This window comes from Notolepis coatsorum (assembly GCF_963971535.1).
Source record: "Notolepis coatsorum genome assembly, chromosome: 12".
Classification (NCBI taxonomy): Eukaryota; Metazoa; Chordata; class Actinopteri; order Aulopiformes; family Paralepididae; genus Notolepis; species Notolepis coatsorum.
The window spans coordinates 86758664-86774066 of record NC_140176.1 but is presented as its reverse complement, the minus strand read 5'-3'; the positions used below and the strand labels follow the sequence as shown (position 1 = coordinate 86774066).

The window sequence follows — 15403 nt, the reverse complement described above, 5'->3', positions numbered from 1 at the left end:
ACCATTGCTTAATTGTAGATACACCAATCAGGTTTAAGCACTATAAAAATGCAGCAGGTGAGTTCACCTGTCTTCAACCAAAATGGAAAGAGAGTGAAGTACTGTACACAGAGAACGTGAAAATATACAATACATTCACCAAACACTACACAAGACAACCAATGATGCAGACTGATGAAAATATACATTTTCTCCCATTTTCCCAAATCCGTCAACATGTCAACATGGAGAATCACAACAAAAAATGATCTTGCCAGATCCATAGGCAAAGAGATAATGTCTAGTATTTTCTGTACTCTATTTAAATTTTTTCAAAATTGTTTTTGTTTTACTGTAATTTTAACCTGTACTGGATACAGTATTTTATGTTTGTCTGATATTTGCTGAGCTTACAGTGTTATGCACATAGTAGCATGAAAACTGGGACATGTTTTGTTGTGATTCTCCATGTTGAAATGTTGACTGATTTGGTTATATGGAGAGAACATTTATATTTTCATCAGTCTGCATCATTGATTTGGGTATATGGAGAGAAAATGTTTTTTTTAGCAGTCTGCATCATTGATTTGGGTATATGTAGATAAATAAATTATATTTTCATCAGTCTACTCTACAGCATTGGTCTTGTGTAGTGTTTGGTGAATTTATTGTATATTTGCACATTCTCTGCATACTTCACTTACAGTACTCTAATCACTGAGAAGTAGAATTGCTAAATGTGTTTTAGGTTAAGCACAGCAGTGTGTGTAACTGGTTCAAACAGAATTGAGTCATATGAAACGTGTGTTTCATATGGTAACAAAATGTAGTTTTTATAAATTAGTGTATGGTTTTGACAAGTGTTTAATTTAGCAAAGGATCTGAGGTGTTCTGATAATTGTGTGTGTGGTTGTGCTAATTGTGTGTTTTGAAACACCGGGCCCTGTTTTCAAAATCATGCTTAAGCAATCGAAAAAAAACTATTGTGTGTTTCATTATAATTATGTTTCAGTCTTCTCATAAAAGAAATATTCGATTTTTGGGTATTTTCCTGCCTTTGGTCCGCTTTGCATTCACATCTCAAATGAACTGTAGCAGGGTTCACTTGCAAGAGTGAATGAGCTTTCACACCACCCCAAACCAACCGGACTATCCGAGGAAATGAACCAGGGTTCGATTAAAGCTTATTATAGTTTATCACAGTATCATGAGCATGTCTTTGTCAGTGGACACTGGACATGGGTATGGGTGGCTCCAGGTGCTGCTGTGTTAAAGTGCACATCTTCAAGTCCACAAATCGGTGAATGAAAGAATGATAGGATCAAATGAAAACTACTTACTAAAAATGGATTAAAAGTACTAAAAACCAACAAAAAATACCAAACACTAACAAACATTCAGCACAGACAATGGGGATGCTAGGAGCTAGGAGAAAAACATCCGGGGCTAAAGCCCCGGAAGCCCAGGGCTAACGACGCCACTGATGCAAACCAGAGAAAGACTTTCGTCTTGTTTACATCAGGGTCCCCCATTTTCAATTCATAATGAATTGTAAGTAAGGGTGCAATTAGCACCGTGCAATCCATTCTTTGTGGATCCCGCCCTTAGACTAGTTGAAAAATGTTCATAAGAAAGAGGTGAAATGCTAATAGAAATGTTTCATAACGATGTTCAGTGTATTCATAAGTGTATTGCTCTCCTTAATGTAGAATGATATGGTGACTGTGCAGACTCAGGAAGGAGAGAAAGAGACACAAGAGTTACAGGTAATGGAAATATCACAGTCAGCTTAAAGTGTAGGATAACATAACAAATTAAGTCACAAATTCTTGGATCATATATCCCCCCCTCTCTCTCCCTTTCTTTACAGAGTAGCATAAAGATTGTGTATTCAAACCAGTTCAGTGTATTCATAAGTGTATTGCTCTCCTTAATGTAGAATGATATGGTGACTGTGCAGACTCAGGGAGGAGGCAGAGAAGGAGAGAAAGAGACACAAGAGTTACAGGTAATGGAAATATATCTTTTTTCTCTTTCTTATTAAAAACGTGGCCTATTTGAAAGGAGATTGATTTAATAAAAATAAAAGAGCGAAAAATCAATATACAGTATATATACAGTATATATATTAATATATTATTATTATTATAGTAATTGGCTATCATACTGCAATATAAACTGAGTTTTATAGTGAAAAGAGCAGCTTTATTGGTCAAGATTGAAGGCTATATTGCAGGAAATTGCACGTACAGGTGTTCATTAAATTAAAAAAAATCTGCCTCCAAACCACCCCTTGCCTGTCACTTAAGAATCGTGCACCCCCACTTTCAACTATAACTAGGCGGCCATGCCGTCACCCATACCTTGATTGCGCAATAGCCTACACCGCATGCTTAGGAAACCAAGCCGCATTTCTCGGAGACGCTCTCTGATTGGCACTGACTGACGCTCTCTGATTGGCCACTGACGCGTTTGCCCAATCCGTGACGAGCTGTGTCTTTGCCCATTTCCATGCCAAACAGCCTGCAAAACTACCTGGCGTTCTATCGCCATGCTCTAAGACAAACTAACCTTAACCAACTTCGAAAGAGTGCCTAAGCTTAACCGTCGAAATAACTTGCCGTCACGCTCTAAGACAAACTCTAACCTTAACCAACTTCGAAGAGTGCCTAAGCTTAACCAGTGTAGAAACAGGCGTCGGCCAATCAGAGAGCGTCTCCGAGAAATGCGGCTTGGTTTTGTAATCACGCGCCTACACCTGTGCCTATATCCAAAAACCCATGTGCTCCGCGCTGCCACCCAGTGATGAACTTAACCAACTACAGACATAACACAAAACAATCAAATTGCTCCTACAGGTACGTTAAATCAAACGTAACGTTGTCTGCGGAGTAGGTCATGTTGACACAGTTTCCGTTTGATGAATGGCAGTTGAAACTTTCTACAACATTCGAAAGCCCGCTAGCGCAGTGGTATATTCATGGTGATTTAACCGTGAGTGTATCATGAATATACTAATGGCTTAGAATGCTCTCGAGCAATCACAATGCGTGGTCGCACTGGTCGGACCTACCTGTTGTAAAATTTAAATGGTCTCCACAGTGCACACAAAGTCAATGTCAGTGAGCCTCAATCAGCTTGTACAGACAGGAGCTTAACGCGATTGACTTTGCATTGGTTTGTGACTAACTATCTGGAGCTACTTTGGGTCATTGAAAAGCACTATACAAAATAAATGAATTATTATTATTATTTATTATTATGACGAACAGCATGGATTGTGTTGAGGAAGGACTCTGCCAATCAACATTATCATTGGGAAGTAAGAAAAAATATCCCTTTAATTGTGTGTGTGTGTGTGTGCGTGCGTGTAATATAATATAATATAATGCAGGACCTGTTCAGAGGTCTTTAATTGGCATGCAATTATCCTCAATGTGTGTGTGTGCGTGCGTGTGTTTGTGTGTGTGTGTGTGTGTGTGTGTGTGTGTGTGTGTGTGTGTGTGTGTGTGTGTGTGTGTGTGTGTGTGTGTGTGTGTGTGTGTGTGTGTGTGTGTGTGTGTGTGTGTGTGTGTGTGTGTGTGTGTAATATAATATAATATAATGCAGGACCTGTTCAGAGGTCTTTAATTGGCATGCAATTATCCTCAATGTGTGTGTGTGCGTGCGTGTGTTTGTGTGTGTTTGTGTGTGTTTGTTTGTGTGTGTGTGTGTGTGTGTAGATCCACACTAGTCCCCATGCCTTTTCATTGGAGAGAGTGATGGCAGCCTTTAAGATGCGTGGTCACCTCCTGTCGGCAGAGATCGAGGCGAAAGAGGAGGTGTACTGTCCATTCATAAACCAGCTAGAGGAGGAGAGGGAAGAGGAGCAGGAAGACGAAGAGGAGGAGAACGAGGACACAACAGGGTTTAGGTGAGAGAACTGGTGCAATCTTCACCTGCAGACACCGATGTCATTATGTGCAGACTGCAAGCACACTAATAATCATAATTAATTAAATGTATTTTCCCAAGTAGCAATTCCAATTCAGTTTCCTTCCACCAGTGAGTTAGCTGTGGACTTGGTAGACCATGTGACATTTCCACAGGCGTACCATGAACCGGACATGGACCAGACCAGTCCAGAGTCAGGACAGCACCGGGCCGCTCCAGATCCTACAGAGTGGCATCCTGTCACCTCAACGGACCGAGCTAACCACAGGTACACTGGGGTCTCTCAGGGTGTAGGTCATTGTAGAGTCGTCAGCAGCTCATCCTGATTTCAAGACGGAATCTCTCCCCATTCATCATGACACATAGACGTCTGTTTCTAATCGGAATAGCACAGCTGACTAGACGGGCACAACAAGTATGCTAATCAGTTGTGTGATGGCCCAGCCACCGGCTGCTGTGTTTGGTGGAGGAGGGAGGATGAGAATAATGAACACGCCATGAAGAGGATCTGTCCAACAACAGCCCAAAGGGAAGTTGGGAACAGAGAGACTCAGGGAACAGAGAGACTCAGGGAACAGAGAGACTCAGAAGGAGCTTCTTCTATCCCCAGGCCATCAGGACGCTCAATGACAATAACACTATGTAACAAACCATCAAATACACTCACAGCACACACATCCACACGCACACACTCACTTTAAATAAACAACTCACCTGCTAGCACCCACTTTAGACACTTTAGACACTCTAACACACTTTATATTTATATTATTGGTAAAGAGATTTGCACTAGAACTCATACCTCATTGCACCTTACCCTAAGTTGTACCTCATCCCATTTCTGCATTGTACTTTATATTGTATTGTAACTCAGTTTAAAAAAAAATTCTACTCTATATTGTATATATGTATATTGAACACTTTTGTTTTGAACACTTTTGTTTACACTTGTTACATACTTTTGACTTCTATTTTTTACTTATATATTTTATTTTTATCTAGCAGATAAGCATTTCATATAAAAGTATTCTGTATTTTTGTATGACAACTAATAAAGAAACTTGAACTTTTACCTCAGAATGGTATTTATTCACATAAAAAAACAACTTTAATCCCCTTGTCTGTCTGTCAGGGGATGAGAGCAGTGCCAAGCTGTATGTAGAGCAGACTGGACCCCATGGCAGTATCGCTCAGAGGAGGAGCCAGGTCCTCCAGGAGCTGTCAATCAAAGAGATACTCATCAATGAGCTGGACAACACCGGTGTGTGTGTGTGTGTGTGTGTGTGTGTGTGTGTGTGTGTGTGTGTGTGTGTGTGTGTGTGTGTGTGTGTGTGTGTGTGTGTGTGTGTGTGTGTGTGTGTGTGTGTGTGTGTGTGTGTGTGTGTGTGTGTGTGTGTGTGTGTGTGTGTGTGTGTGTGTGTGTGTGTGTGTGTGTGTGTGTGTGTGTGTGTGTGTGTGTGTGTGTGTGTGTGTGTGTGTGTGTGTGTGTGTGTGTGTGTGTGTGTGTGTGTGTGTGTGTGTGTGTGTGTGTGTGTGTGTGTGTGTGTGTGTGTGTGTGTGTGTGTGTGTGTGTGTGTGTGTGTGTGTGTGTGTGTGTGTGTGTGTGTGTGTGTGTGTGTGTGTGTGTGTGTGTGTGTGTGTGTGTGTGTGTGCATTTTCGTATGTCTGTCTGCTTTATAATAATCATCATAAACTTTATTTGTAGGGATGACCGATATTATCGGCCGATATTGGCATTAAAATGTAATCTCGGAAATTATCGGTATCGGTTTTAAAATATATATATATATTTTTTTACATTTATTTAACCTTTATTTACCCAGGCAAGCAAGTAAGAACAAATTCTTATTTTATTTATTCTGAAAAGTATGCATAATGTTGTTTTTGGGGGGGGGGGTGTTGTGCATATATCGGTATCGGTTGATATCGGTATCGGAAATTAAGAGTTGGACAATATCGGTATATCGGATATCGGTAAAAAAAGCCAATATCGAACATCCCTATTTATGTGTATAGCACCTTTCATACAATACTTGCAGCCCAAAGTGCTTCACAGCAGTGATATAGACACAAAATAGACATACCGTAGGCATAAAAATCTACATAAAATTGTCATAATTATAATTATATATAAATATAAATGAACAGAGAATTTATATTAAAACCCTCCCGGAAAGAAATGAATAGATTTGTCATAAAAAAATCGATGAGAAAAAAAGATTATAATAGAGATCTCTGTCATTAGAATCTATTTAAAAAAAAAAGAGAGAGAGATTGTAATAGATTTCTTATTGATTATGATAGATTTCTGACTGAATCTACAGAAGATTATTAGCAGTTTTCTGACAAAATAAAGACAATGCATAAAGTGCAGACATAGAATGAGTATAAAAATAGACAGAATAAGAGCAGTGCAAAAGGTGTAGACAGAATACGCGCAGTGCAATAAAATGGCTATATAATATTTTAATATTTAATCAAACTCCATGCGTGTGTGTGAAAATGATAATGTTGTGTGTGTCTTTTCAGCAGCTTGATGAGATGTTTCAGAGTTTCTAGTTTCTAGTTATCTTTTCAACACCCTTCTCCCGTTCTGTTTTCCGTCTCGTCGGCTCCTCGTCCCGCTCGTTGATCCATGACGATCCCACTGTGTTCCTGTGTGTGTCGCAGGCGAGAAGGCCCAGGAAGCGGACAAACGCGGCAGGAGGCATGGCGATGATAGTGGCGCGGCTGGCCCACCTACCGGGGGGGTGTTGGGCCGGCAGGCCCGGGCGGAGCTCCAGCAGAGCTCGAAGCACATGAGACGGCAGAGAGAACAGCTCCAGACCATCCTCAGACAGGTGAGAGACGCTGCCGACACCACTGCACCCCTGGACCCGGCGAGGAGGGTTTGTACAGCGTGCAGCTGCAGCACTCACACAGTAATGTCACGCACGCTGCTTGGTGCAGTAATGAATGAATGAATGAATGAATGAGAATGAATGAATGAATGAATGAATGAATGAATGAATGAATGAATGAATGAATGAATGAATGAATGAATGAAAAAGTATGTATTCTCCATATTCCTCCAAACAAATCACGGTATCTAGCTCCGTCAAACACAACAATCATAATAAAAAATTAAAAATAAATAAAAAGAGAAATTATAAACAAAAAGTCAAGAGCAATATATTTAGTTAGTTGACATGTTCAAAAAAGGAGTAAGCTAAGCTTATTGATCCCTACCCCCTTACATTTACATTTGTTCTTCCATTAATTTGACTAGATATAACATAATTTAGTATAATACAATATACTTTTACTTATAGTACAAAAAGAAAAAAACTTGATTAGCTTGACAGCAGTAAATACAATACAACACTACATAACACAATACAACATAACACATAACTTTGTTTATCCGCATTACTCATTTCTGTATTTCTCTAATGTGTATTTTTTTAAGCTGCTTTTTAAATTGTGCAATATGTTTACTCATTTTGATGTTTTCAGGTAAATTATTCCACAACTTCACTCCACAAACAGATATGCACATGCTTTTCAGCGTAGTGTGTACCATTGGTTGTTTAGGATTCCCTCTCCCTCGTTATATCCTCCTTCCCTGTCTCTGAACCATTTTTGAATGTTGGCTGGGATTAGTTTATATCTGGCTTTGTATACAATACACAATATACAATCACAGGTGTGAACCTATCTCAAACTCTGCCCTCTTTTCTTGATCCTCCAACCAAAGACAAACAATGGTCCTTTGACGAATACTCCACAAGCTCAAAACAACAGTGTAATAGGCAAACTAATATTATAACCAACTCCTTGGCATCCCTCAGCTTTCATGCCTACCTCACAGCAGCTCACGATAACACTTCAACACAATAGCCATCCACCCGGAAACACTTCACCTTTTATAAAGAGGAAGACACGCTCACTTGAGTTGAAATTATGTAGCAGTTAGCTTTGAAATACAGCAAAGGTGAACCGTTGAGCAAGTCCATAGTTTGATGCGGTTTTTTGTTTGCAGGAGCTGAGGTTAGAGGATTTGACTGTTGGTGACGATGAAGGATCAAAAGAAAAGGTACTAAAAATATTGCTCAAATTCAGATTCACCTATCAAGCCCGCCCTCTTTTCTTGATTCTCCAATCAACAGTTGTGATTGGAGGATCAAGAAAAGAGAGCGGGGGTGCTCCAGTAGCACACCATGTTACCGCGCTCGCGCGGGACTCCGTGCTGCGTCACGGATCTGGTTGACTCCGAGTTCGATTCCCGGACCCGCCGTCATTTGCCGAATGTCTCCCCCTGCTCTCTCTCCCGTTTCACCCTACAACTGTCGGTCATGCTTGACCAGGAAAGCGATAAACGCTAAAAAATAAAGTTTAAAAAAAAAAAGAAAAGAGAGCGGGGCTTGAGATGGGTAAATCGTGCTCCATGTGTGTAACCTTCCCCCTCCCCCCCCAACCTCAACCTCAGACTCTTCACAGCATGTGGCTGAAGGCCGAGGAGGAGGGGGTTCTGCAGAAGAGAGCGGAGCTGCAGGAGTTGGAGGAGGAGCTGAGGAGGAGAGAGGAGGTGCTACAGCGCAGGGAGGCCTGTCTAAAGAAGCCTTGCACCATTCAGGTGTGTGTGTGTGTGTGTGTGTGTGTGTGGTCCTTGAAGAGGACTTGCTGGTGTAATAATACGGGCGTGTTGGTCGCATTTTTATGTCTTCAAACTTCTTTATTTTTCAAATACACAACAATACAGGGGGCATTGCAGGTAGGGATGTCCGATATTATCGGCCGATATTGGCATAAAAATGTGATATCGGAAAATATCGGTAAACATTTCTTTTTTTTTGTTTACATTTATTTAACCTTTATTTACCCAGGCAAGCAAGTAAGAACAAATTATTATTTTATTTATTGTCAAAGTATGCATAATGTTGTGTTAATTACACGAAATATGTAATGTTAATTACCTGAAATTATTCCGTTTTTGGGGGGGGGGAGGAACCCTGCATATATCGGTATCGGTTGATATCGGTATCGGAAATTAAGAGTTGGACAATATCGGTATATAGGTATCGGTAGAAAAGCCAATATCGAACATCCCTAATTGCAGGTAATAAAGCTCCAGTTGGAGGAGGCCATCGAGGCCCTGGACACCACCCTGGACCTCAAGAGTCGCTCCATCCGGGACAGGCCGAAACAGCTGTCAGTCACAGCCTCCGCCAGTCAGCAGTCACACAGCACAGACTCCGCCCTCCACTGTGATGTCATCAGGAAGCTGAAGGAGCTGTCGCCACCAGAGGCCTCAGAGCTGCTTGTCAAATGCTTCAACAAGGTAAGGGAAGGGCGGCTAGGTGGTGTAGTGGGCAAGGTGCTCGCCATCAACGCTGGAGACGCTGGGTTCGAATCCAGCTCTCGGCGTTGCTATCAGCTTGGCTGGTCGTACAGGTATGGGCATGGTAATAGTAGAAAGTAGTGATGCACCGATGTGAAAATTCTGGCCGATACGATAACCGATATTAATATTGCTGTTCTGGCCGATACCGATATTTACCGATGTCGATATCTCTGTATAGAAAACACTTTTTTATGATAATCAAATAAAGAGCTATTTTCAAAAACGCATTTTTTTTTTACTTTTGTAACTTTCAGAAATTACTGATATTTTTTAACTATCTAAGGCCAAAACATGTAAAAAATGTATTTGTATCAGCCCATATCGGCCCTATCTTGATATCGGACCGATACCGATGTGTAACGGCCATATCGGCCGATATTATATCGGCGGCCGATATTATCGTGCATCACTAGTAGAAAGACAAAATATAGGCAATAAATAATAGATCTGAATATAAAAGAATGAGAACAAAATAAATACAAATAAACAATTTGAATACAAGAATATGAGAAAGTAGCAGTGTAATCAAAGATGCAGACGAGGGTCTGTATGCCCCATCAGTTATATTATACATTACAATAAATATGGGCAATAGGTGCGGCTGGGTGGCACAGCAGACATTGCGCTCGTCACCAACGCAAGAGACACCTGTCTCGAATCCGGCTGTCAGCGTTGCCTCCGGCTTGGGCCGGCCGTCATACTGACTCAATTGGCGGAGTCAGCGGGAGGGGAGTCGATGGGTGGTAGTCTGGTCGTTGTAAACAGCGACTCCTACAGGTCGGTCAGGGCGCCTACACAGCAAAGACAGGAAAATGGCGGGGGCAGTGTGAGCTTCCTACACGTTACTCCTCGCCAATGAGAGTCCGCACTGGCAGGTGAAAAGAAGTGACTGGCTGCCTCCACATGTATCGGAGGGGACATGTGATGGGCTTCTATCCTCCCTACGACCGGCCAGTGAGGGGCACATGCGAGCAACGATCAGGACAGGGGAGGGAGAATTGGCACGAGAGGAAATTGGGATGGGAGAAAAATCACAGAAAAAAGGGGGAGAAAAAGTGGGTAAAAAAAAATATATGGGCAATAAAGAATTAGAATCTGAATATATACTATGAGTAAAGTAAACTATACACGGGTGCAGTATACACAAGGTACCCATATACAGTACGTCATAGTTATACATTGTAGTCCATGCGGTTTGTGAGAGTTCCTAGTAGTTCTCGAGTTCTACCGCCGTTAGTTCCCCGGCTGCTGGCAGCGGTCCCTGCGCACAGAGCCTGATGGCCGCTGGCACCAAGGACCTATGTGGAGGTTGTTTTGCTAATTCTTCTGAACTGACTCTCCCATAGTCAAGCCAGTAGCACAATGCCATCGCCTCCTCTTTATGCCACAGCTGTTGTGCTATGAATAGTGCTGTCAGGCGATTAAAAAATTGTATCTAATTAATTACAGGATTTGTAATGAATTATTCTAATTAATCGCATAACCATTTTAGGCCTGATATTCTATATTCTATAATCATATTTCAAATAGCATGTGTCCGGATGTCAGAATTCAGTACTGTATCTACAAAACCTGTGTAATCATCTTCCATTTATTCATTTGCTTCGATTTTTCAGGTCTGGTCAATTTTAGCATGGTGTTATTCACAGTCAAAGATAAAAACATTTGTATTGATATTCTCATTTGGTTCATTACAATTTACTCAAGCCTAGTAACACACACAGTATTTCTGACACTGGGAATACATTCCCTGAGATCCATAGATGTCCAATTTGATGTGTAATTAATTAATCTAATTAACGCGATAAACTGACAGCCCTCCCTCTCCCTAACCCTCCCTCTCCCTCCCCCTCCCTCTCCATCCCTCCCCCTCCCTCCCTCTCCCTCCCTCCCTTCCCCTCTCCCTCCCCGTCCCTCTCCCAGGTGGTGGGTCTTCAGGAGGAGAAGCGGAGGCTGCGTCTGCGCTGCGAGGAGCTGCGGCTCCAGTCCGGGGAGCAGGAGGGGCTGGCGAGGGAGCAGGAGGCCGCCCTGCAGCGCCTCGCCCTGGACACGGACCGCAGGCTGACCCAGCAGCACCGGGACTACCAGCACTGCGTCCAGCTGCTGCGGCAGCAACTCGGAGGTGAGGTGGCGAGGAGGAGGAGGGCGATGAAGGATCCTGGTTAGTGATGTCCGATATTATCGGCCGTCCGATATTATCGGCCGATATTGGCATTCAAATGTGATATCGGAAATGATCGGTATCGGTTTAAAAAAAAAAACGATATATATATTTTTTTACATTTATTTAACCTTTATTTACCCAGGCAAGCAAGTAAGAACAAATTCTGATTTTATTTATTGTCAAAAGTATGCATAATGTTGTGTTAATTCCACGACAAGAGATATGTAATGTTAATTACCTGAAATTATTCCATTTTTTTGGGGGGAGGGAACCCTGCATATATCGGTATCGTTTGATATCGGTATCGGAAAAAAAGCCAATATCGAACATCCCTAATCCTGGTCATTGCAAATAGCGACTCCTACTGGTCGGTCGGGGCGCCTGTTCAGCGGGGAGGGGATCTGGGGGGAATAGCGTGAACCTCTGCACGCGTTAGAGTCCCCCAGTGAAACTCCTCGCTGTCAGGGGAAAAGAAGCGGCTGGCTGACTCCACATGTATCGGAGGAGGCATGTGGTAGTTCTACACCCTCCCTAGGCCGACAGTGGGGCAATGGGCCTAACGACCAGGAAAGGAATTGGCATAACGACTAAATTGGGGAATGGGAGAAAAAGATAGAAAGGCAACATTTTTTATTTAGATATGGTGATTATATTGTGTGTGTATGATATCAAAGAAACTAGCTCATGTATTTACATCTCTGAAATGCTGACGTGTGTGTGTGTGTGTGTGTGTGTGTGTGTGTGTGTGTGTGTGTGTGTGTGTGTGTGTGTGTGTGTGTGTGTGTGTGTGTGTGTGTGTGTGTGTGTGTGTGTGTGTGTGTGTGTGTGTGTGTGTGTGTGTGTGTGTGTGTGTGTGTGTGTGTGTGTGTGTGTAGACGGTGGAGCAGGTGGAGCAGGTGAGGCTGAGCGGGCCCTTAAGACTAGAGTGCAGCAGTTGGAGAAAGACCTGTACTTCTATAAGAGCTCCAGCCGCATCCTGAAGAAGCAACTGAAAGAGATGCTGGACGCAAAGCAGAAGCAGCACGCACACCAAAACCCCTGCTGCACCCCTTCACCCTCTGATCTCCAAACACACAAACGAACACTCGCACACACCCAGACACAACCAGATTCCCATCATCCAGATTCAATTAACCCGATGTTTGAATCCAGGCTTTCCCTGTTCCTCGAAGGCGGTTTCAGTCTCGTTAATTCGAACCAGACTTGATACTCAGGATAATTGCGCGCGGCCGCCTCACCTGAAAAGACAGCAGGTGACGATCACAGAAATCCTGATTTTCTAACGGCATTGATTTATTGATTGATTGAAAACTTTATTAACAGATTGCAGAATGGGTACAATACAGTACGGCTCAATAACCTCGCGGGCAAATTAAATGCATAATCTATAGGCTAATTTTAAGTCCCTCATTACCCCAATCAATCAGATTATATTTCTTTAAATGTGCCTGCTGGCAGTAGGCTTAATGGAATGAATAATCGAATGAGATCTATTGCTAGCAAAAATAATTAGTTCAACTCTTTCAGAATAAGTAGATACAAACAAGCCCAAAGAGTATCTAATTGATACGAATTAATAGATACTTATGAGCATATCTGTACTGTGCGCTCGGCTTAGGTATCATCAGGGGTGTAAAGTACTTGAGTAATTGTACTTCGTTACAATACTTAAGTACTGTTTTGGGGGATTTGTACTTTACTCAAGTATTATTAGGTTTGTATACTTTGTACTTTTACTCCATTACATTTCAGAGAAAAAAAACATACTTTTTACTCCTTACATTTAAAATGCTGACCTACAAAGTACAAAGTACAAATCTCACAGGTCCAACCATTTTAATTAGTATATTTTAATTGTTTATCTGGCCGAACTAACGTTAACTTTATTAATCCTGCGACCACAGGTAAACAGCCAATCAAATCCCCATCAATGGAAAATTAACCCGTCCATACCCATGCTGATTGGTCCTTGTGCAACACTTGAAAGCGGGGATCTTTGATTAAACACCTGCTATCAGAAGAATAGACAGATCCACATTATGCTGTGGTTAATATTGTGATATTATTCAGGGTACTCCAGTATTCTGTCTTTAATATTGTGATATTATTCAGGGTACTCCAGTATTCTGCCCTTTAATATTGTGATATTATTCAGGATAATCCAATATGCTGTGGTTAATATTGTGATATTATTCAGGATACACCATTCTGTTTTTAATATTGTGATATTATTCATGCTGTGATGTGAATGTTGTCCATGTTAGTTTACCTTCAATGGAGAAGTGCATTAAATAATTTTAATGCAAAAAAAGTGTTCTCTGTTCTTTCATTTCAGCATTGTCTATCGCAGAACACATTCCATTGTTGGCAGAGTATGCTTGGTTTCATTCCAGCCTTGCCTAAACACCAGCTGATGATTTCACTAATTGGCTCACCTCTTCAACTAACTCACCTGGTGCAATGTATAGTTAAAATGAAAACTTGGCCCACGATGGAATGTATCCCTTTCAAAAAAAAAATTACTTTGACTTTTTAATACTTAAGTACATTTAAAAGTAGGACTTTTTGACTTTTACTTTTTTTTTTTGCGGTCAGGCCACTGAACTTAGAAGCAGGCCAGGCCAGTGTTTCTATTTGCACCAGCGCAATAGTTAGATAACCTAGGTGGGGAACAACCAGGAGATCACTGCAACTCACACAAGTTGGAGAACTATCTCTTTCTCTCTCTTGCTCTCACACACACACAAAGGGAGCCGCATGTGATTGGTGGAGGCGGGATCCTTACGAAAAACTGCTAATCATTGACACATGCTAGCCTGTAATAATCCCCCCCAGAAAAATTTACTTTGCATTTGATATATTGCAAATATATGCCATCACACACACTGGCATTTAAAGGGTTAGAATTATAAAATGAATATGTGGTGTTATGATCAGGGCTGAAGTTGAATAAAATATTGTATTTATCAATTACAAAAAACTGAAAATCCATAAAAATCTGTGTTGTTGCTAATCATACATATGCTAGCCTGTTTTTTAACAATAAGTTGTGATGCCATCACAAACACTGGCATTTAAAGGGTACAAATAAAAAAAATGCCTGCACCAGAATGCAGGAAATTAAGTCTTTGTAACAAAAAAAATCCTGGTGGGGGACCCCCAGACTCCCTGCTTAAAAAGTGGCCTGACTGGGGCTATATTTCCTGGCCTGAATGATTTCCCCAGTCCGGCCCTGCAAAAGCCTCCAATGCTCATTAGTGTGTGTGCGTTTGAACGTTTGCATGTTTCAACCATACATTTCCATTTAAAATAATTTTTTTACCTCCTATAATAGTGGGGGTCGCGGCTCTCTGACACCGTTTTTTTTGGGTCGCGGCCTGAAAAATTTGGGAACCCCTGGTCTAGCCTGTACCCCCCAGACATGTTGCTGGCCCCGTCAAAACAGTATCCTATCAGCCTCTCCATGGGCAGGTCGAGGCGTAAAAGTATTTTATACACAAACAGCGTCTCATTTACATTTAGTCATTTAGCTGACGCTTTTATCCAAAGCGACTTACAAGTTCTGTACGACAAGACAGCAAGAAGGGTACAACTATCAGCTGAGTAACAATGTTCATCAATTGTTGTCTCGGCTGTTGTGTCTGGGCCGGGCATTGTAAAAACCCCAAAAGAAGTTCTGAGCTTCCAAGTTGTCATCAGCTAACTGTATATTACACGAGAATTGTTCTTTTCCAGTGAGACATCAGTGGTTCCGTCAGCGCTCAAGCCAAAGATTGGGCTTTTGGATGCTTTGCCTCTAATTTGTCGCTGAATATCATGGGCAAGCAGCTGTAAGATTTCGTTTTGGATGTTGTTGGACATCCAGTTGTCTCTCTTTTGGAGCCAATTCTTCAACTCGGGATCAGACTCGGTGCGCACTCTTTCCATCATGAGCTGCCATAACA

At 41.7% G+C, this 15403-nt stretch overlaps 1 protein-coding gene across 1 annotated transcript in view; it reads left to right on the top strand.

Moving 5' to 3' along the window:
• LOC311237957 (kinesin-like protein KIF27) overlaps positions 1-15403 on the top strand; it is a gene marked incomplete at both ends in the record, with an annotated part of 49258 nt that overhangs the window by 24108 nt on the left and 9747 nt on the right. Inside the window, 8 exons of the mRNA XM_084325931.1 lie at positions 3702-3892; positions 4068-4180; positions 5045-5173; positions 6583-6752; positions 8381-8527; positions 9011-9232; positions 11219-11417; positions 12335-12465. Of these exons, the coding sequence (XP_084182057.1) occupies positions 3702-3892; positions 4068-4180; positions 5045-5173; positions 6583-6752; positions 8381-8527; positions 9011-9232; positions 11219-11417; positions 12335-12465 (1302 nt within the window). The remainder of the gene's footprint in view (positions 1-3701; positions 3893-4067; positions 4181-5044; positions 5174-6582; positions 6753-8380; positions 8528-9010; positions 9233-11218; positions 11418-12334; positions 12466-15403) is intronic.